This window comes from Acipenser ruthenus, chromosome 3 (genome assembly GCF_902713425.1).
Source record: "Acipenser ruthenus chromosome 3, fAciRut3.2 maternal haplotype, whole genome shotgun sequence".
In the NCBI taxonomy this organism is placed as follows: Eukaryota; Metazoa; Chordata; class Actinopteri; order Acipenseriformes; family Acipenseridae; genus Acipenser; species Acipenser ruthenus.
Genome location: NC_081191.1, coordinates 14,101,761 through 14,123,291, shown reverse-complemented (window position 1 = coordinate 14,123,291; position 21,531 = coordinate 14,101,761). Strand labels below are relative to the sequence as shown.

Here is a 21,531-nt window from a genome sequence, read left to right as displayed (position 1 = left end):
CGGGTAGCAGAAAAGTTTGGCATCTCAAAATCTGTTGATCCCGCATTTTGAAATTGGCTACGAAGCTGCACGCAAAATTGAGATTGACTTACAACTGTACGTGTAAAAAAACATTGGACAACTACTTCTTTTAAAATGATGACTGTATACCAAGTTTGTTCACTGTTTTTAAGGATATTAATAGTATGTTGTTGTAGTACTATGTGTACAATACAGTACTGTGTATACTTTTTTGTTTTACACATCCGTGTAGTATTAGTAAACAGTTGTTTGTTCTGATATTTGGTGTTTTTCGTGTTTATTTTTTAATACCGTTAACTACAACTATAGTTTACATCATTTTTCATATACATACACTTGAAAAAGTAGCTTTTTGCTTAATAACAACATTCAGTTAATAACAACTTTTTGCTGGGAACCGAGTGGTTGCTAATAAGCGGCATCTACTGTAGTTACAAAAAACGATACCTTCATTTAAGTCTGTCAAAATGGGACTGCAAGCTTTTTTCTTCCTTATGCTTTATTTACACATTTTATTTATTTAAATGTACTTAGAAACAGTACATAATTACAAAATATGAAGCATCTGTATTAATTTCAGTTCATTTAAAGTTATTGCTTTCTGTAAGGCACACACATATACTGCTAACTATTCTCAATTATTTTTCAAGTAGTCTGCAAAATAAATAATTTATTTTGTACTATACAACCTGTGAATATGGAATAGAGCAGTATGGGCATGATGTCCTTTTTTATTCCTTTTTTTTATTCCTTTTTTTGGTATTATCTCATTTATAAAATGTAAGAAAACACATTTCATTTGACCCGTGGTAGCCTGTTTTTCTGGTGGCATAATAGCCTATAACGTGTACATTTTAACGTATTTCAATAACGTATTGAAATTATATACTGATAATTGAGGGTGGAATGGAGGACAGTATAGAGAGGGCGCCACACTAAAAAAAAAGGATGTTATTAAAGTTACCTTGTTGACGTCTTTTAACTCCACTGGGTGGTAAGTATGTAAGGGCATGTTTGAAGATGTTCCTGCTTTCGTTGTGTTTTTGCCACATTCTGCGGATTGGATATACATCCTATGGTATTTCCCCATTATATATATTTTGTACACACCGATGGTTTGACCCTTATTTGGAGAGAAAAGCATCTGTTCTGTTTCCAGACATGTTTAGTGAGTATGTGACTATCGTTTGCTACTATGGGCAGCGGTGTGGAGTAGTGGTTAGGACTGGACTCTTGACCGGAGAGTCGTGGGTTCAATCCCCGGTGGGGACACTGCTGCTGTACCCTTGAGCAAGGTACTTTACCTAGATTGCTCCAGTAAAAACCCAACTGTATAAATGGGTAATTGTATGTAAAAATAATGTGATATCTTGTAACAATTGTAAGTCGCCCTGGATAAGGGCATCTGCTAAGAAAGAAATAATAATAATAATAATACTATCGTACTATCGTATGTTCAGGATACGATTATCACGAATATTCTTAATCACGATATATCATACTATCAAAAAATTGTTTCATCCCTAATTCCAAGCAGGTCCTAAATTAGCAGCTTCAGTTAACTACATTAGAACCTGTTTGGAGTAAAAAACCTGGACTGCACTGGATCTTGAGGACCAGGGTTATGTACCACTGTTCTAGGGGATACTTTGAAATACTAAAAGTGTAGTTTTATTATTATTATTATTATTATTATTATTATTATTATTATTATTATTATTATTATTATTATTATTATTATTACAGAAATAACTGTTGCAAATGATGGTCAGCATTATTATGTGTTGATTGTTGCCCTGCAAATTAAGGCAAGAAATATAACATACAGTAACAAGGCTTCATCTGTCACAGTTTTCACCCTCCAGTTGATGAGCCCAGTATAAATTCAGGAGACCTAGATCTAAGTGCAAGGCCAGTCCGTAGAACTGTGTTCAGAGGGAAGACTTTCCTTTTCTTAAATGCCAAACAGGTACAAATTTTTGTTGTTGTTGTTGTTTTTTAAACCAATTAGGACGTTATCTCACAAACCTTTTATTGGCTTGTCTACTCTTCCAAATAAAGCATTTTGTATTACTAATATATATTTTTTAATTGTATTTATTTATTTTATTGTACCATAAATAGTCCTGTCACCCTGAAGCTGGCTTCTTACACTGTTTTATGATTTTTTTTTTTTCTTTTAATTATCGTTATTCATATTTTATTTACCTGCCATCTGTCCAAGTTTGCCAAATGGGAACATTTGCTTCCCAACAGGTGTCCATTTTGCCAAAGAGAGCATATTACTTAGGCTAAGAAAAGTTGTTTATTAAAAACTATTTTCAGATGTGTTACTTTAGGAAAAACTAAATGATTAAACATACAGAAACACTCCCCAAAATGTTTAGATAGGTGGTGGTCCTGTTCTAGTTTTTACTGTTTAACGTTTTTTTTTTTTTACATTAAGAGAACATCATTAAAGTATACTGAACAACAAAGTCTTAAGGAAAATATTTAGATTTGTTATTAAACTGTAGCAGAACAAGAAATTTGGACTTTTGAGGTTAAGTGGAGCAGTCATTCTGCAATAGGAATCGATAGGTTTTGTGGTTCTTTGTATTTTATACTTCAATATGCAGATATTTCTAAGACAGTGCTGTAGATGAAGTTGCTGCATCTTGTTTTTACTTTGTGTGTTGTTGTTCAAACTCACTTCAGTGGTCTAGCTGCAATCTCTCCATGTCACCTACAGCAAAGGCACAAGGATGCAGCAATTTATCCATAGCATTGTATTTGAAAGATGTCCATATACTAAACTAATCGTATAACTTATTTTCTATAATGCTTTTTGATGGCACTTTCAAAAATCTGTATTTCAGTAATAGAGAAGGTTCTGAAATGCATCGCCCTGATCTGTCCAATTTGTCTCCAGCACAAAAGACTGAGTTCAGCAGTGGTTCTGGGGGGAGGAGAGGCCAAACTTCTTGATGAGGGCATTTTGAATACATCTTTACTGGAGTCAGCAGGAAACTGCGTTATTGATGTGGGAATGGCAAACTCACAGATGCTTGTCTCTACATCATTAAAGAAGTGGATTGGTTCTGTAACACAGATTGTACAGAGGTACAGTAGTATGCTTAGATAGCAACATCACAGTGCAATTCTATATCAGTGATTTTCATAACTCTAGTGTGTACTTAAACTAGGAGTTTGCTGTTTTCTTGGACTTGGATTTATTGCTCAGGTATAGTGATGAAATCACATCATTAGTATTGTCACTCTACGCTTATTATACCATAATTCACGGTAACAGATTGTGAATGTAGTGCTGATTGCTTATGTGATATGGCCTGTATTTGTCTCCCAACCTTCTTGAAGTATACAGTGCAGTTATGCACCTTGAGTAAAGGTTGTTGAACTTGTTAGGTATGTTCATGGTTTGACGTAGACTGGTAGATTGACCCAATACCCAGTGTATTCTCTTTAATTTAGCAGGGCAGATGACTTGTTACTATGTTTTACAGCATGAATAGTTGAATTGAGAATAATGGTGGGGGAAAAATGGGAATAAAATAAGTACTTTTTTTTTTTTTAAGTGGTATACATTAGGACAGAAGCAACACACAATGCTGTCTCTCTGTTTGGCCCCTCAGCTTTCAGTTAAACTTGCCATCAAGTGCTGCAGCTAATTTATTTACTTGTGTTTCAAACAGAAAAGGTCTAAGGCTCATATCGGAAGCAGAAATTGGGCTAGCAGTCATTTACATGTCAACAGATACGTACTGCAACCCACTCTCTCAAACGGATACAGGTCAGAATATTTCTGAATAAACTCTTCAAATGTGTTTGTGTTTAGAAGTATTGCATTTCTTTGCATACCATAAGCTAGTGATCGAGTAATAATATTGCAATAATTATTCATTATTTTATTTTATAGAAAGATCCAAAACAACCATTCCTGGTGCAACACTTTCTCAGAGCATGGCAGTGGATGAAACTGTAATGCCTGCAGCGATGTTAAACATCACAGCTTATGCACCTGATACGGAACCCTCACAGCAGTATACCAGGTAACCCAGAGTTAGAACTGCGCATCTGTATAATTAAAAAAGATAAACAAAGGCCAACATGCACACTTACAAAGGGAAAAATGTGATTTGTTAATTAAGATGAATAGAATTAGGGCAACACCTCGCAAATCTGTAATTCATGTTTCGCTGTGCAGTCATTATTCATTTGTTTTCATAATTTAAGGGACTCAATCTTACATTGGAAACATTTATTTAAGATATTTTTAGGAGTTTATGTATGTCATTTTAATTATTTTTTTTTTTTACCTTCCTGCAAGTAACTGTTTTATGTGATGCATGTTGATTTCAAATTATGGTAACATAGGTATCTTTATGGACCCCTAAAACATTTCAATACAATTTAAACACTGATGATAATTGAGCATGGCGATGATGAGACTCCTGTACCGACTTCATGCTTTTATTTGTCTATAGAATGGAAACCAGTGGTGTAAGGCAAGTAAATGAAACGCCAGAAAAAGACTTAAGAGGCCGCGGACAATCACGGCTGAAGGAGACTTCTACTGGCACATGCACAGTGGCAGAGACGGCAGCAACATTATTCACCACTGATTGTGGCTCAAGCACTGTGGACGAGAGAGAGAAGACAATACCTTCAACTAAACTGGGCAATAAGAATAAACCATCTGCAAGCAACACCGCTGTGACGAGTGGAAACAAAAAGTCTTCTTCACAGCAACAGTCAAATTCCCTGGCAAATTTCTTTCAGCCACTGAGTAAAAAAAGGTGAGCGAAAAACTAGACAGTAGTCACTCGCTAATATGAACAAGTTGGGAACAGACCAGGATCAGATCAGTGATTTGTTTGGAATACTGATCATAATTTGTATCATACTAAAAATGCCTCCTCTAGCCTTTTTATTTAAAATGGAACCTGATTGTTATCTTAGGGTTATGCTACTTTTGTGTATTGTATGAACCCAGATTCATCAGTCCTGACGGTTTATAAGCTATGCAGAAGTAAGTCCAAATAAATGTGGCAAATAATCAAATACACATATTACACTATTGTATACATTGGTATTTCCATTTTGTTGCAGGGAAAGAGAAGAAAATGAAATGGTTGACTTGTGTCAGGCTAAACAAGCAAGAACAGAAGAAAACCAAAAGAAAGTACCAGCATGCCCAGCGTCTCAAAAAAGCCAGACCAGGCCAATGACTGAGAAAAGACAGTCGCAGATCCAGTTTCCTATGGAAACCTCTCTAACAAAAAGCATCACAGTGGCAGAACACTCTGGGATGGTCAGTACCAGAATGACAGAGCTGACCCGTGGCTCTGGGGATTCCAGCCCGAGGGCAGCACCCAAGAAGAGAAAGGACTTGGATGAGTTGTTTGCAGAGACAGTAGCAGGGATTGAGGACCTTGAAGACATCATGTCTCAGCCCATGGAGCAGGGCCAGGAAGAACCACAGAGCGTCAGTAAGAAGAAACGGATAGAATCTGCTGCTGAAGCAGTGCAAGTCAAGCAGGAAGATGTAACTGTAAGTGAATATGGACTCAAGCCAGCGATAAGCACATCTCGTGTCTGCTGATACATGGGAATTCTCTTATTAGCTAATCATCTCCTCAATGTGAATAAAAACAATGGGACAAACTATAAAGTCTTGGTCCTCAAATAAACTGAATAACACTATGTGTCGCAATAAAAGTTGTCTTTTATTATACAACCAGACATTACCTTCTGCAAAATCATCTGTTGTTGTGGCAGCCCACCATAGCAACAGGATTGAGCGTGGTTATTTTGCAGTTGGTATTGCACATCCTTGTCTATTTTTATATTTTCTGTAGATCAGTGAAATGATTTAACATGCATCTTGCTTTTTACACTGTATGTATTTATTGTCAATATTTGTATTCTGTTTCCTCATAGGGTTCTGTGAGAGAAACTGCTGATCAAACACAACAAAAGGAATTTGAAGCCAAAGAGAAAATCCCATCGTCTCTAAAGAAAGAGAGTCACGTATGTTATGTTTTTTTATTGTGTCTTTATGTAACATTGTGCTATGTGTTGTGACTTTGTTCAAATCTAACGATTCCGGTTTGGTCTGTTCCAGCCTTCAGGCTTAATGCTTAAAAGTGATGACAAAGATGACATCCCCCGCAACCTCATACTGACAGAGTTCAAGTCCTTGGTTGTTAGCGTGCCCGCGCGACCAACTGCAAGGTCAAGCCAAGCAAATGTAAAGAACTTTAAAAAGTTCAGAAAGGTAAGTCCTGGTTGTCTCATAGTAGGTAGGTGTCTATCATGTAACATTATTATTTGTTTACTTAGCAGACGCCTTTATCCAAGGCGACTTACAGAGACTAGGGTGTGTGAACTATGCATCAGCTGCAGAGTCACTTACAACTACATCACACCTGAGACGGAGCACAAGGAGGTTAAGTGACTTGCTCAGGGTCACACAATGAGTTAGTGGCTGAGGTGGGATTTGAACCGGGGACCTCCTGGTTACAAGCCCTTTTTTTAACCACTGGACCACACAGCCTCCCAACATGTTCTAGGATTGATTCATGATTTTACTCACAAATCGTTCCTAATAATATGACCATGCCCTGTACAGTGTAATTTTAAATTAACAACATTCAGTCATTTCTCTGGTATTTTGAAGTGTGTTAAGGGTTAACAATAGATAAATGCAATGTAATAACTTCAACTGAATTATGTTACTGTTGCAATCTATAAACATCAGTAGAATTGCTGTATTACTACTGGAAGAATTAATAACTTTAATATAAAAGCAACGGCAATACTGGTGTTGGTGCTGGTATTGTGGGCTTCATAAAATCAAAGTAGCAGGATTTGTTATTCTGCTGTTCATAAATAAATACAAATAAAATAAAAAAAGGTCCCATGGTAATAATTAATCAAATCAGTATATAAATTACAGCATCGTAATTCATATTTACAGTGATGCTCTCGCATTGCAGATCCCTTTTCCTGGAGCAGTGGGGCTCCCCAACATCATTGGAGGCTCAGACTTGGTGGCACACCAGGCAAAAAAGAACTCTGAATTGGAAGAGTGGCTAAGGCAGGAAGCTGAGGTGTGTACTGTGCATGGGGTTGTGGGAAGAAAAATACAATTCAGGTTTTTTTCCAGTTGCCCATAATACCTTGCATGCAGCAGGGTTCCAGTGTTAAAAGAATTATGTAAAATCTCAATATTATTGCTCTGAAAAAAGTCTATTCCAGTGAAAAAGTTAAAAAAAAAAAAAAAAAAAAAAAAAAACAGTCTGGCACATAAACTTAAAATGTAAATAAATGTATATTGTTTTCTTTGCAGGAACAGAGCCAGTGTGCCAGAGAGGAGTCCATTGCAGATGATTTGTTCAGGTATGGTTTTCAGTAATCTATGTGAAAGCGCAGACCTTCTGTTTTGTGTGTTCTGTTTACTACATTTGTGGCACAAAACCCTTCAAACCAGAAAGTTGTAAGATACATTTTAAGTTATTCAAATGACAGGTGTGCAGATAATTATGCACTCCAAAATCACAATTGGACAAGTTGTTCTCTATGTATATAAAAAAAACTTCTAGCGACATACGTATAGGCTTGCGAATGTAAGCAGTTCTCCACTACAGTGTATTCTGGTTGTTGGGGATATGCATCCGCAGTGGGGTAAACTAAAATGTTATGCCTTCTATATAGAGATAATTATTCCACTGTGTTTTGCAAAAATTATTGATAGAATGTAAATCATACAGCATGTTAAACTTGTTTTTAAAGTAAATACAAATGAAAACACATGCAGTTTATTGTTATAAAAGTTGAACAATTGAATATCAAAGATTTGTTGGATTGTATTTAATTAGACATGCTTGTCAGAAATTGACTTGTATGGCAGAGTTTAAAATTGTTTTTAAAGTAAATACTAATGAAATGCATGCAGTTTATTGTTATAAAAGTTGAACAACGGAATATCAGAGATTTGTTGGATTGTATTTAATTAGACATGCGTGTCAGAAGTTGACTTGCATGGCAGATCCAGCCATGGGAAGGTGTATTAATAGGATTACAAAATGGAGCACCAATGCAATCCCCATCTCAACAGTACAAACACAAGCCAGACACTTTGTAGGCTACATTATACACCCAGAGGCATGTAGGGCTCAGTGAGTAGGACAGTATTTCCATTGTACAAAGTTATTTCCCAAGGTATTTTTTAAGCTGTCTTTCCCATTTTACATGCTACTTGTCGCTAGACGCATATGGTGGAGCGACAGCATGGACAAAAGAATTGGGGCAGACAGTCTGGTTTATCCAACCCTCACTTGATCACAGACTGCAGTCATCGGGGCATATAATCAAACTGTGTACTGGGACATGTAGCTATGGACTGGATTTCAGTTTGTCTTTAATCACTTGTGGCAGCTCTTGTAGGGAGCTGACTGTCATGCAGCAGATATTTGAAGAGTTTTCAGTCACTTCTTTCTCCGGAGGGGAAGTATGTTTGTTTTTTTTATGTTAAAAAAATGTAAACCCCAAAATGATTTTGTAGTAAAGCTTGTATGATTGACTAGGCAATTTGGCGGAAACAAAACATCAGAATCTATAGCCCTGTGTGGCTCAGAAGTGGTGTGCTGGGTGAGTCATGCAGTCAGGGGAGTACAGATCTGTGTCCGGGCTGTGCCAAGTTTCTGATCTTGGCTGTGGATCCCATGTGACGCTCCACCTGTGCCTGACACTCACTGAGGTTGGGAGGGAAAATCAGCAGGGACTGCTCTTCCTCACGGTGATCCATCAACCCCATGCTAACCAGGTGTGCGGTGAACTTGAGCTGACACTTGCATGGCTGGCCTTTGTCCTCCAGGGTCCAGAAGCTCTCTGCCATCTGCTGTTGAGCTCCTGGGGGTAAGGAGGTCATTGGCTTGGTGGGGATTGGAGGACAGCCACTAACTTTAAGATTTCCTGTGCCCCTGTGAAGAATACTAGCAGTAAGAAAATGTAATTGGGCATTCTAAATTGAAAAAATGCGGTTGGATGCTGAAAAACTTGCATGGCAGTTAGAAATACAGTATAAAACAATTGATTAAAATGTCATGTTATGCAAACTGTTAAAAAAATATATATATATACTGTATATATATCAGAAATAACAATTACATCTTAGTATTCTGATCCTTGTATACATTTGTCCTGCACCAGAATATTTCACTTGGTCCATTTGAATTACAACACAGAAATTGTAATTAAAAATCATTTTTCACAAATATAATCCTTTTTTTTCCCAAGGCAGTAAAAAATAGAGAGTACTAATTTGCGGCACCGTTCAATTTCATTCATAAATAAAGGAAAAGTGTAAGTAAGCGTCAGCCATGAAATATTGCTAAAGAATATTTATTCTGTTTTACTGAAAACCTAGGTCATTTCAGATACTTGTAACTAAAATAGCTAATGCAGTAATTGTTGCTTTTTATGTTGTAGACATTTACACTGCACTGATTGATTTATACTTATCCTTAATATCTTTAAGCAGATGCTGGGAAATTGCTAGCTGTGTACATGTGATTTCTTCCTGTTCTATAGGGGATAAGTGAGTTGCTTAGATACAGTGTTAGCTTACAATTGGAGTTCCAGTTAGACGGTGATGTCATTTGGCTCAAAGGCTGTGACATTTTCCTGCCAAAAACATGTGAATGGCAGTGAAGCAAACATGTTTGATTATTGAGCCGTAGTTCCCAGCCATTCATGCATGAAGAAAATATAACACTGGAGTTTCAAAGAAAAACAACATACTGTGTTTTTGTTTTTGCAGAGTAAAAACATTTAACACTACTGTATTTGGAGGGAAGACCTTTCCTCCTAAACCATCAGCTATTTAAAAAGAAAAGATGTTTTAATCAATCATTTTTCCTCTAAAATAACAAAAACATTTTGACCAGTAAACTTTTTTTTAATAACTAGAACATTATGCATTTATTTTTATGTCAAATTTACAATAAACTAACTGAAGTAGACCAGCATCAACTTGTGTTGCCTTCAGGGTAATGACACTTATTTTAAATTTCAATATCTTATTAAAACTCCTTTTTTTTGTATACAGGTACAACCCCAAATCAACAAAACGAAGAACATAAAAGACAAAATGGACCAGCACTCCCATAAAAGTTTTTTTTTTTTTTGGTAATGGAAAAAAATAAATGTCCTGTTGCAATTGTATACACACAAGGGCTATAAAAAAGTAACATATTCTTGTGTAAATTAACTACATCAGCATGTGTTAATATACCCCCATCAGACTTTATGCTAGCCTTGTATGTAGATGATAGTCATGATGGGCAAGGCAGACACACTTTGACTGACAGGAGGTGTTTGGTTGGTAGATGCCTCTGTACCTCCGAGAATAGACTTTTCTGCATAGTTTGATCCCACCTTCTTTGAATGAGTAATTATTGTGTAATAGTCAGTATCCCACCAGAAAAATGTAACCTTTATGACAGAGTGCTGTCCTAGACAATGCTGGCAGTGTTCTGGCTGGTGTTTCAAAAAGAAAAATCTAATATGTTTTTGCAGTAGTGAATGAGGAAAGGGTAACACAAAGTTGTAATTGAAAAGGAATGTGTTCATGTTGCATGGAGAGATTGGGATAAAAGGCTTTTAGTTAATCCAGCTCCCCTGATGACCAAATGTGGGTGTAATGATCTGCGTGCAAGAAAAATGTTCGAATGGAAAAAAAGTTTTGTTTTTTTTTTCTTTAAAGATTTTATTTGTTCATCATAATAATTAAAAATATATATATACAAAACAAATATTTGCTGCTTCTTTTAGCATGTTGCAGTACCATTAAAAATGAAAATGTATGACAGTTTCATTTTTGTCATGAACACTTTTTGCATTAAAAAAAGAACTTGTTACAAAGCAATCTTGGTAAACTCTTAGCTTGTTAAAGTATTTTACACGCTTCCTAAAAGGAGAATTAAGCTTTTCACTAATAAACTAAATTTATGCAACCTTGTCTTGCAGTTTTACTGTCTTTGCTAGATTTATGTATAATTTTTACCTCGGTAAGCATTAACTTCAGAGCTGATGTTTCCAAACATTTACATGGACAAATGGCACACCTCTACAAGTAAAACCTTTTTTTGTTTGTAGATTTCTTTTTTAAAATAATGTTGGAACAAACTACTTTTCAGATTAAATTAAGCAAAAAGCTATGGATGTATAATGCTATGGAAAGTAGACATTGTACATTAATATTAAACTTAATTCTGTTATTTATATCAAAGTTACAATACAAATAAATAAGTCTACCTAATAATAATTGTTGAAGCCTCTATTGTGTACTGTAGCTATTTCAGCTTACAATTAACTATTGAGGACAAAAACATTATTTTTCAAATTTCAGTATGTTTGATATAAATATGTATTCCCCATTTAAGAAATCTATGTCAATATGATATTTCTTGTTTATAAATTTTTTCAATAGGTTTTGCATAGGAAGCTTATTCAGTAATTATTTGAAGCACTACAACTGTCCATTTTGAATGAGTACAGTGAAATGTACAAAATACACTGGAGCTTAAGATATCAAAACACCATCATGAAATATTGGTTTTATGTTGTTATGGCACTGATCATGTTTAATAGACTTTTGTTAAGCATGCAAATCAGTTTTTTAAAAAAAAGTGTCCAGAATTTATTTTTTCCCACCAAATAGTTAATGTTTGGCCCCTATATTTTCAGTTGTTTTTTGTTACAATTTAGATATTAAGCTGTTCAGTGATACATGTTAAACAAATATAACTTTCTCATTAACATACTGTAGCAATTACAGCATGGTTTGGTTCCCATACACCTTTGGTCTGATCAAATAAATGTATTTGAAAATGGCACTTTTTATGTAATTTTTTTTAATAGCAGCTGAAGATGAAGAACCTGTTTTAGTGCATATTTGTCCCCATTATTTTAAGTCGGTGAACAATTACTAAAAAATGTAAATGTCTTGTAAAAAATACAGTATAGCTTGTATCACTGAGTGCAAGAACATTACGTTACTGCAGTTGACTACAATCAAGTATGCCTCATGAATAGGCAAGAGTGCAATAGCCCTTAGGCTATTCCACCCCCACCTCCCCCATCTGCAATCAACTTCCCCTTCTTCTTAAGCCTTTTTACCAAACAACTTGTGATGCCCAGTGCACCTCCTTTAAGAAAGCGTACAAAATTATCCCCAATCAGTGGGCCCATAGAGAAAAGATTTGCCTCTTTTGTGCACTCAAACGTGTAAGGATGAATGTCTAAGGGATTATGTTTACAAGAGATTGCCTTCTTGGTGTCAAGGCCTAGGTATTTCCCTTGATCTTTCATGAAAAACAGGTTGGGATGGGTGCCGATCAGCACCAAGGCCATGGAGATCTTGAACACCTGAAAACTATTGGCACTTTGAAGGACACACTTCATGCCGGGTTGAAATGAGACCACACAGTGTTCAGGGAAGCTGCTGTAGTCTGGATATAAGATGGAAGCGGCAGCAGGAGACTGCGTGCACATCATGTGGTAGACCTTGTGGTACTCTGGATAGAGCATTTTTGGAAGCTGCTTGAAGATCAAGCTGGGGTCATCCACCCGTTTTCGAAAGACATGAAGGATAGAGATGTTATTGTTGTAGGCACATAATACTGCATCTGCTGCGCTGAGTCCTGCCCCAACAATCAACAATGGATCAGAAGACTGGCTTAGGCTTCTTTTGCTAATGGCAGCTCCCAAGTCAGTGATGCAGTGGGATACAAAAGGTAAGTCTTCTCCTTCTACATCCAGCCTGGTGGGAGAATCGGAAGCCCCTGTTGCAAGGACCACATTCTCAGCACAAAAGCAGAAAGGCACGTGTGAACCATCTTGAACTCTCTGATAGCCTCTCACTTCCCAGGTGGTCTGAGAGAACTGTGTTGGGCCATTGTCCTCTTTCTCTGCCAGTTGTGGTTTGGACTCAACTGCTTCTCCTCTCCTTTCATTATCAATTTCTTCCTCCTGACCTCGATGAAGTTTCAGGATAGACGTGACATAGGTGTTGTTCACAAAGTTCTTCTGGAGACCCATAAGCTTTATGTAGTTCTTGTAGTAAGATGAGATTTCCTCTGGAGTTGCTCTGTCATTGATTACATTTCTACAAAATGAAACAAGCAAGGATTAGCCTTTAAATAATTACACATATCTATCATATTTCCTACCAAAATTCCACTGGTTTTACAAAGGGTGTTGATTTGCTAATAAACGAATAAGGCAATTTTTGATTTTTAAGTCCCCATGTTTGGAAAAATATATTACTTGCTATCTGCATTAATGGAGTGCAGCGATGATTTAGGCCCTGTCCACACTATGCCTTTAAACTGTATTAGTTGCCTTTAAACCGGCTTAAAAGTGTTAAATACGGTTAGCGTCCACATTACGCAGTGTTTAATACCGTACTCGAGGGGGTCGTCTCGAGTCCGGTTCTAAATTAGATCACATCAGGTAGTGCGGTTTGTCACAAGTATGGATGCTGTAATACCGAACTACATTTTTTGTGTATCCTCCAGTATCCCAAAATGCTTTCTGATATGTTTGGTGAAATACTCAGAACAGAAGCCTGAAGGACTTGCTATCAGTGTACACTCCGCACTAGGTATTTATTTTTATGCTTAAAAAGAAAATTGTGTCAGGACATCTCTGTTAAACTAGTGAGGAAAATAACAAAAGCACAACATTAAATTAGGCGATTAAATGTGAGTTAAAAGTAGGATCGGGAATGAACTGTAACCAAACTATTTTAATAGTGTGTGTACGGATTAAACTGACTAAACATGACATGGTACTTCAGTGTGGACAGTTTTGAGTACAGCTCTCGAGATCGGTTATGTAGTGTGGACAGGGCCTTAGATACAGACTACACGTGATGTTGAAAGACATTAAATTAGTTATGAACATAATGTAAAACCTGCTAACATCACAGATGGATATAAGATTTCTATTGCATTGCAGTTTCCCCCATTCCAGGTTTTAATATGAGCTTGGTTAGGTAATAAGCTCATGTGTGTCTTCTTAAACTCATAGTTTACCCCGTTACACTGTTTCTTTGTTAAGTATGCAACTAACATATTTGTTCATACACAGTGTGTGTGTGTTTGTGTGAAATTTAATTATTGATATGAATAACTCGTGTTTGGTTGTGCCAATCAGTACAGTACAGTGTTTTAAAACCTGATTTCATGTCTTCTTTCAAATACCCGGTAATTTAAATTTGACCAAATAACTAATCTATTCTGAATTTTTTCTAATTAGTCTATTTTAATTTTAAATCTTACACAACAGGCAACTCTCTAAATCTAAATATTTTATCTAAAAAAAGCTTTTTTTTAAAAATCAATCTGACCTATTTTTCTGTTGCTCTAAGAGAATGGCTTCATGACAAAATATGCATTTTTGATTTATGGTTTATGACCTGCAGGCAAAAAGGTTGTACAGTTAGGATAGACAATTTACATACATGTTGCATGTTTTTCTATTACAGTTTAAGTCTCTGTTGAATACCATGTATATTAATAGCCATAAATATATATGGTATTCATAAAACCTGTGGTGGTATAAAATTTGAATAGGTGAGTAAAACTTATCATCCAGTTTTAACAGACCTGTAACCTGCTCGACATTGTAATTCTGTTTCAAATAAAAAACTATGTGTATTGTATCTGTGCACTTGTTGAAACAGTTACAATTATATGTCATTTGAATTTGCTCAACATAAAATATTTTTTTTAAGAACCATGCCTTCTTTGGCCTTTGTAATGTCTTTGTTGAGAGGTCTCTTCATTGCACTCTGTTTTGTGACAATGAATATGAAAAATGAATATGTGTTTTTAAAAATACACTGCTGCTTTGTGGTCACGTGGGCTCTCATTTTGATCTCCAGTTTTAAGTTGTAATCTCACAGCAATTTGAGTTAAGGCAGGTTTAAAATGTAAATGCAGATGGAAACGCAATGTTACATCTGGGGATGTATTTTTAGAAGATGGCATCAGACTGATAACTGTATAAATGTATGAAACGCACTGTTTCTGAAACTCAAGATCCAAAACATGCGCAGGTACAGTGTGAAAAACTCTTCTGCAGCTACTGTTTCTAAAATCCAAAATGTGTATTTTATCACTGTTCCGTAGTGTTTTCCCATAGATTTTAACAATTATAGTCTGATATTATGTGCGTGTAAAATACTTTAACAGTGATTTTAATAGAAGCCTAAAAAAGAAATGCAATTTGTACAGTGGCACAGCAGGCACCACCGACATTCTATGTACATTACAGTCAAAAAGTTAAAAGCTCATGAAGGGTTATAACTGCATAACAGCTGCTGTACCTTTGTTTTCCTTGTGCCAGGTCTCTGTAGTTGAAGCCAGGGAGCTCCATCCAGATACCCAGACTAATGGTCAACATGGAACCTTCCATTGCCTGCAAACAGAGAATTGTTACATTACAGCTGTAACAAATGCAATTCTGATGATTTTCACCAACTAATGGGGTTGGATTAAAATCCAGTCTTGTTTTATGATTTCCATATCTCTGTCCTCAGTGAGAAATTGTGGACATTGCTTCAAAAGTTTCCTGCTGATCGGATTTCACAATTTGGAGGCTGGAACTACACTAGGACCTACATGCTGCTTGCTTCAGTGCAGTTCTATGAAAAGGTTTTAGCATGTTTTCCTGGCTACGTAAAACAAGGTTGTGTCTAGTTCTAATAAGGAAAAAAAATCTGATATTTATTGTTTATATTAAACCACCGCTACTATGTATAGAGAATAACATGGGCAACATGTAACTGCATTGCAAAGCAGCCAGCCTGAAAACTGTAATGACTTCATACCCCAGTTTGGGACACACTTTAGTCACTATTCATTGAACATCAAGTCAGAGCACTCACATGCCAGGCTCCTCCGGGAGTACCTTTCCCCAGCACCAGGTGAGGGATGTGTTGCTGTTTCTCCAGTCTCCACTGCAGGACTGACGGGTACTTGTATCCAAAGTCAGCGTTTGGGTGCAGGAGTGTGTCAAAGAGTACAGCCACAGGATTGGACGACCGGCCCTCCAAGCCTTCACTGAGGTATTCTAAATCCTGAATCAGACACTGCTCGTTAGGAGATCAACTTTATTGAGATCTTGAGCAGAGATGTTAAAAGATTTGTTAATCAAATTTGATCTTTTAAATACCACTGCCTAAAAACTGGGGGAGCGCTGGCTGACTCACCAGATAATGCTTTTGATCATTCCTCTGGTCTGTATCACTCTACCTGTTCAACCCTTACACCTGTCAATATTAGCCATCCAAATGCAGTTGAATTATGCAAGAACAAAATGTCAGGTTGAAGATGCCTTTGTGTTTGTTGTTGTAATAGTGTATGAATTATTAAATAGTTGTACAGGTGAGTTGGTGTATAATGTTAAATTCAACAAAAAGTTTTAACAAATGAAACATCGTTGTGACAAGTGTTACAAATTACATACGGCTGTTTTCATAGGCTCTGATTGGCAGGCTTTCAATATGAGTGCTTTCTGGGGGTTTTGAAACCAGCAGGTTGTATTCTAAATCTTTTTAAAAAATTAAGAAATTATGTTGAACTTGAAATTCTGTTGAACAGAGATAATGGATAGGGTGGCTTGGAAATGGAAATGTTGAATTGAGGAGGCTCATCAGAATAAACATTATCAGCATAAACAATACTGGCTTCATTGGTTAGTATTGATCCCTATTCTGGAATAATTACACTCATTTGATTTTTCAATGTCAAGCTTGCCAGTAGCAGGTTGCCATTTGAGCCCTCGTCCTTTGTAGCACTATAGGAGCTGTCACTGAAGACAGTGTGTTTTGTATTTTGTGCTGTGATACCATTTGAGTCATTATTATTATCACATTGCCATGTTTCTTTGCAGTTTCTTTCTGAATATATCCTTTGACATTCACTGTAAGAGGATTAGAGGCTGGTGTCAGTATACCAGCATAGTGATGTGTATTGTGTCATTTTATTTATATCTATTATTTTCGTTGGCTCTGGACATGCCAGTGAAGCAAGTCCTTTCATGAGAGAGGGAGGCAGGATACCACCCATCCACATGAATAGCTTACTTAAATGTATGGTACATACTGTACATGAGAAGAAAATCTTGTCATAAACATCCAGCCAGTTAAGCAAACTTTATCTTGTTTCAATGGGCAAATCACAACATTACAGCTCACTACCTGCCAGTATTGTTAAAATAATATATATTTTTATTATTATTATTCAGTAAAAACTGAAAACTTTAATGTATCCTATACAGACAACTCCAGGGGTAATAGATGGTAAAGGGAACCATGTTTATATTTATGGTAACCTGTAATTACCACATAGTTATTATTATCTACATACAGGTAAGTGAATGCAGTTAGTTGTTATTCATTATTATGTTATAGTGAAAGTTAGAATGTAAAGTTTTACTGTAATTTATGTTTTGTTATAAATATATTTATATCTTACCTGATCAATAATAGAAAGATGTTTAGCTTCTTCAAGTTTACTCAGGAGAATAGGGTTTGGATGCACAGCTCCTGCAGCTAAATAGGGCCGGTACCCAGAGAGCAAATAAGACAAGCTTATTCCCGATGGACCATTGCCTTGAGAAGAACAAATATGTACGTTAATTGTACACACCAGCTTATGTGGTTTTATCTGAAGCACCTCAAATAGACTTTAGAGGAATTCCTAGAAACAATAAAATGAAAGAACTAGAGACTGTACTGTTTACAGGTTGCAAGTCTTGTCTGGCAAGCATGTGAGAAGCTGTCATTAATAACTACAGCCTCAGAGGTGTGCAGGTAAAGTAATACTTGATGTTGTAAAACACAAATGCAAGTCCCAGAGAGCCTGTTTATATTGCAGATGAAACAACACCACCACCACACTCACCAATAATCACAACAGGCACAGTCAGGGGCAGGTCCCTGGGCAGAGGGTTTTCTTCCAGGAGAGGCATTGTAGCAGCCAGAGCTGGAACTGTGAAATACTGATCCAAGAAGCTCCTGTGCTTCTGTCTTTGGACTTAGACACTGTGTGCACAAGAATACAAGCTCAGTTAGTGATATATCCTTTATCGCCTTAATCCTTAACAGGTAAAGTGACACAACCGTTCTTCTGCTGTAGTTGAGATGGATTTATGTGTTTCTGTAAAAAGTCAATGTCCTAAAATCCCATAAATCAGTCCCAGATAAAGGTAATGTTTTGAGCCTCTGGTGACATTCAGTCACCATTTCAAAAACACATTTTGCGGGATAAAATTAAGAACAAAAGTTCCACGCAATCATTCTGTATTGGTAGTAAATAGATAATATTTAGGTATCACTGCACTCTTGTATGTATCAAATGATAAGACCATTATATATTCAAGAATATCAAGGTATTTAGTAAGAAAGTGTAAGAAATGTACAGTATCATATTCCCCTAGTGTATGTACCTATAAAATTGTGAGAGAGAAAAAATGTAAAGAACAAAGTGGTCCTTAGATATGTGGATATAAATGGAACTGCCCCTAACACAGTTGACAAATTGGCAATTGACAACTGAAAATCACTTTCTAATAAAGATGCCAGAGAAATTGTTACATTAAATCATTTTTTTAAATTCCAGCTCGAGGTACTAATGCTGATGCTGAGATACTAGTGTGCTAAGCCTGAAAAGTGGGTCTTTATTTGTGGAGCAGACAGACATGACTTTATATAACTTAACCTAGTCAACTAGCGGAGAGAGTTGATTAAATACCCACCGCCCCCCACACACTTTAATAAACTTGTCCCGAAGGAAACCTCGCTCTTATCCATGTCCCATGGTACACAGTAGATTATGATTATACCATTGTGTGCCATGAGTCTGATTGTGCGGGTAGAAGTATAAATGACCTCTACAGCTAAGATGAGGCGATATAATGTGTCTAGCTTATAACTGCTCCTCTGGACAGCACGGCACTTTTGTGCAGTGATTAAATCCTCTGGTCTGAGCACTCCATTATACCGAAAGAGTCAGGCTCCATTTCTGGAACAGACAGACCCGACTTTATGTTACTAAACGCTGATTACACTAAAACTCTTCCCTGGTCCCTCGTGGTCCCTGTTGTTGTTTTCAATAGTTGCTGACCTGTGGCAGTGATTGAATTACTTGGTCCGTTGTTGTCCATGACCACTAAAGCATTGTCCTTGATTCCCATGGCTCTCTGTTTATCTTCCTGTGCTAGAGTTCATTAACTCAGCCGTCGCTCTTTAACAAAGGCGGATCTTTCAAGGCTCAGATTTTTTACACTCATGGTTTGTCCCATTGTGCCATGACAGAAACAAATCCCTGTGCTCACAAACTGATTTGCTGGATAATCCTCCCTGTGGTGTTTATTTCTTTTTTCTTTTTAATGTACGGTGAAAGTTTGTACAAACCCAATGACAAGTGTTTTTCTTTGCCCAGTTGTTTACCTTTTTCCATTCAAAGGAGGAGGCTACTGTACATGTAAAAATGCTTGGAACTGCATTATCGATAATCATTTGTAAAATGATCATCCCCACATTTAAATATGAGAATAATGTGTTATTTAATAAAACTAAACCCAAGTTTGCAGTGTATGTGATATATGCAGTATATCAGTTTCTAGAAACTGGACGAAAATAATCATAACTGTGTCATCTAACCCCAACCAATAATACAGTCAAAAATTACAATGAACAATTACACCCTTGTATTAAGAACGTCAAGCTCAGTTTCAATTTGTATAGTGTTTTTCACTATTTAACATTTAACTAATACTGTTTATTTTAGAACCTCCTATTTTGGGACATTGTCTTAAATGTGTAATATTAGGAAAACACATGGTGGTGTCTTAATTTACCTTTCTGCATACTGCTAACATTTGGAAACTGTTCAGCGGGATGCTCGTCTACAGAGGGGGGGGAGTGGGAGGGGGTGAGGGGAGGAGTCATACGCAAAAAAACACTCATTGTCATATAATAGACGTATCCCTGTATCATGACAGTAAAAATACACATAATAAAGTGTTTTTACCTTTGTATAAGTTAGTGATCAGCAGATGTGTCAGCCGCACGAAGAGAACAGCGTGTGGTTTTCACTAACTCTACAGTGCAATTATTATTATTTGTTTATTTAGCAGATGCCTTTATCCAAGGCGACTTACAGAGACTAGGGTGTGTGAACTATGCATCAGCTGCAGAGTCACTTACAAATACATCTCACCCGAAAGACGGAGCACAAGGAGGTTAATTGACTTGCTCAGGGTCACACAGTGAGTAAGTGGCTGAGGTGGGATTTGAACCGGGGACCTCCTGGTTACAAGCCCTTTTCTTTAACCACTGGACAACACAGCCTCCTATATATATAAATATCGGCACTTTCTTCCTATGCATCAGGAAGCGGGACATTTACTAGGAAATCGGGACTGTCCCGGCCATATAGGGACTGTTGGCATGTATGTTTCTGTTGCTCTTCTGTAGTGTCTATGAATTAAGTTTTGTTTTTTTTGGTTTTTTTTTGGGGGGGGGGGCAAGCAAAATAACTCAGTCAAACGTTTGTTTCCCTCCAGAAAAGTCTAGATTTTAATAAGTAAGGTGGATCTGCAAACTCGTCAAAACAATCGTTATATGTAAACTATGTGCAATGTCAACGAGAATAAAAAAAAAAAAAAAGCCAGATGAACGTAGTCATTTATTAATTGGGTTCCTCTTAATTTCATATTAAATTAAGAGTCCCAGACTCTTTTTTGCATGCAAGTTTTTTTTTTAAATTATTTTATGGAATAAAGTATTACAATTATTTGGATTTGTTTTTTAGTACAGCAAACTAGTACTCACAAACTCATAATAATAATAATAATAATAATAATAATAATAATAATAATAATTACAACACACTCCAGTGCTAACTTGTCATCCGATTGCATTTAAAAGAAACACGGAAACAGACAAAACAAAATATATCTATTAAATATTTTCAAATAAACGTGTAACTGTGATTCAATTATCATTTTTTTAAAAATCGATTGCCGATATTAGTCACCATTTCTACACGATTCAATTTAGGTCACGTTCACGGTCACCCTCCGCTATGATTTGCAATCGAGTAACATAATAAAAATGATGCTCTCAGTCTTATCCACTTACCTTGGTAGTATTTATTTCCTTGCAAAATCCAGGTATCCTCTCAAACTAAGCCTCTCATCACAAATTCTAAGCTGTATAAATAGGCATTGTCATTAGTGGGTGGACCTATTAGAAGTCATGAGATGACAGCTCTTCTTGAAAGAGATGGTTGTTCCGGCGGTGTGCAGCGCAGTGACTTACAAATTCTTCACCTACACACAATATTGAACAGAACCAGGGGTTCAGCGATCCAGGCAAGGGCATCAAAGAAGGACAGGGCCCTGCATGTTCTTCTTTACGAATACAGAACA

General features: G+C 36.6%; 2 protein-coding genes across 4 annotated transcripts in view; one reads left to right on the top strand and one right to left on the bottom strand.

Moving 5' to 3' along the window:
- LOC117394840 (nibrin-like) overlaps window positions 1-11,039 on the top strand; it is a 17,727-nt gene extending 6,688 nt beyond the window's left edge. Inside the window, exons 6-16 of one of the 2 annotated variants that reach the window (XM_033993474.3) lie at window positions 1,873-1,990; window positions 2,933-3,123; window positions 3,714-3,811; window positions 3,938-4,070; window positions 4,506-4,817; window positions 5,131-5,572; window positions 5,962-6,051; window positions 6,146-6,298; window positions 7,020-7,133; window positions 7,373-7,422; window positions 10,133-11,039. In XM_033993474.3, coding sequence (XP_033849365.3) covers window positions 1,873-1,990; window positions 2,933-3,123; window positions 3,714-3,811; window positions 3,938-4,070; window positions 4,506-4,817; window positions 5,131-5,572; window positions 5,962-6,051; window positions 6,146-6,298; window positions 7,020-7,133; window positions 7,373-7,422; window positions 10,133-10,166 — 1,735 coding nt within the window. In that variant the 3' untranslated portion in view covers window positions 10,167-11,039. The remainder of the gene's footprint in view (window positions 1-1,872; window positions 1,991-2,932; window positions 3,124-3,713; window positions 3,812-3,937; window positions 4,071-4,505; window positions 4,818-5,130; window positions 5,573-5,961; window positions 6,052-6,145; window positions 6,299-7,019; window positions 7,134-7,372; window positions 7,423-10,132) is intronic. The other variant, XM_033993476.3, reaches the window with a different exon arrangement.
- LOC117394841 (oxidative stress-induced growth inhibitor 2-like) lies at window positions 10,736-21,531 on the bottom strand. Of its 2 annotated transcripts, none has more exons than XM_059012585.1 (6): window positions 21,242-21,531; window positions 18,000-18,139; window positions 17,571-17,707; window positions 15,980-16,171; window positions 15,419-15,510; window positions 10,736-13,192 (listed from the first exon to the last, which is right to left on the bottom strand). In XM_059012585.1, exons 2-6 carry the CDS (start codon window positions 18,064-18,066, stop codon window positions 12,139-12,141), a joined length of 1,542 nt encoding a protein of 513 aa, XP_058868568.1. In that variant the 5' UTR covers window positions 18,067-18,139; window positions 21,242-21,531; the 3' UTR covers window positions 10,736-12,138. The 2 variants fall into 2 exon arrangements, with proteins under 2 accessions (XP_058868568.1, XP_033849369.1); XM_033993478.2 differs by lacking the exon at window positions 21,242-21,531 and adding an exon at window positions 19,221-19,288.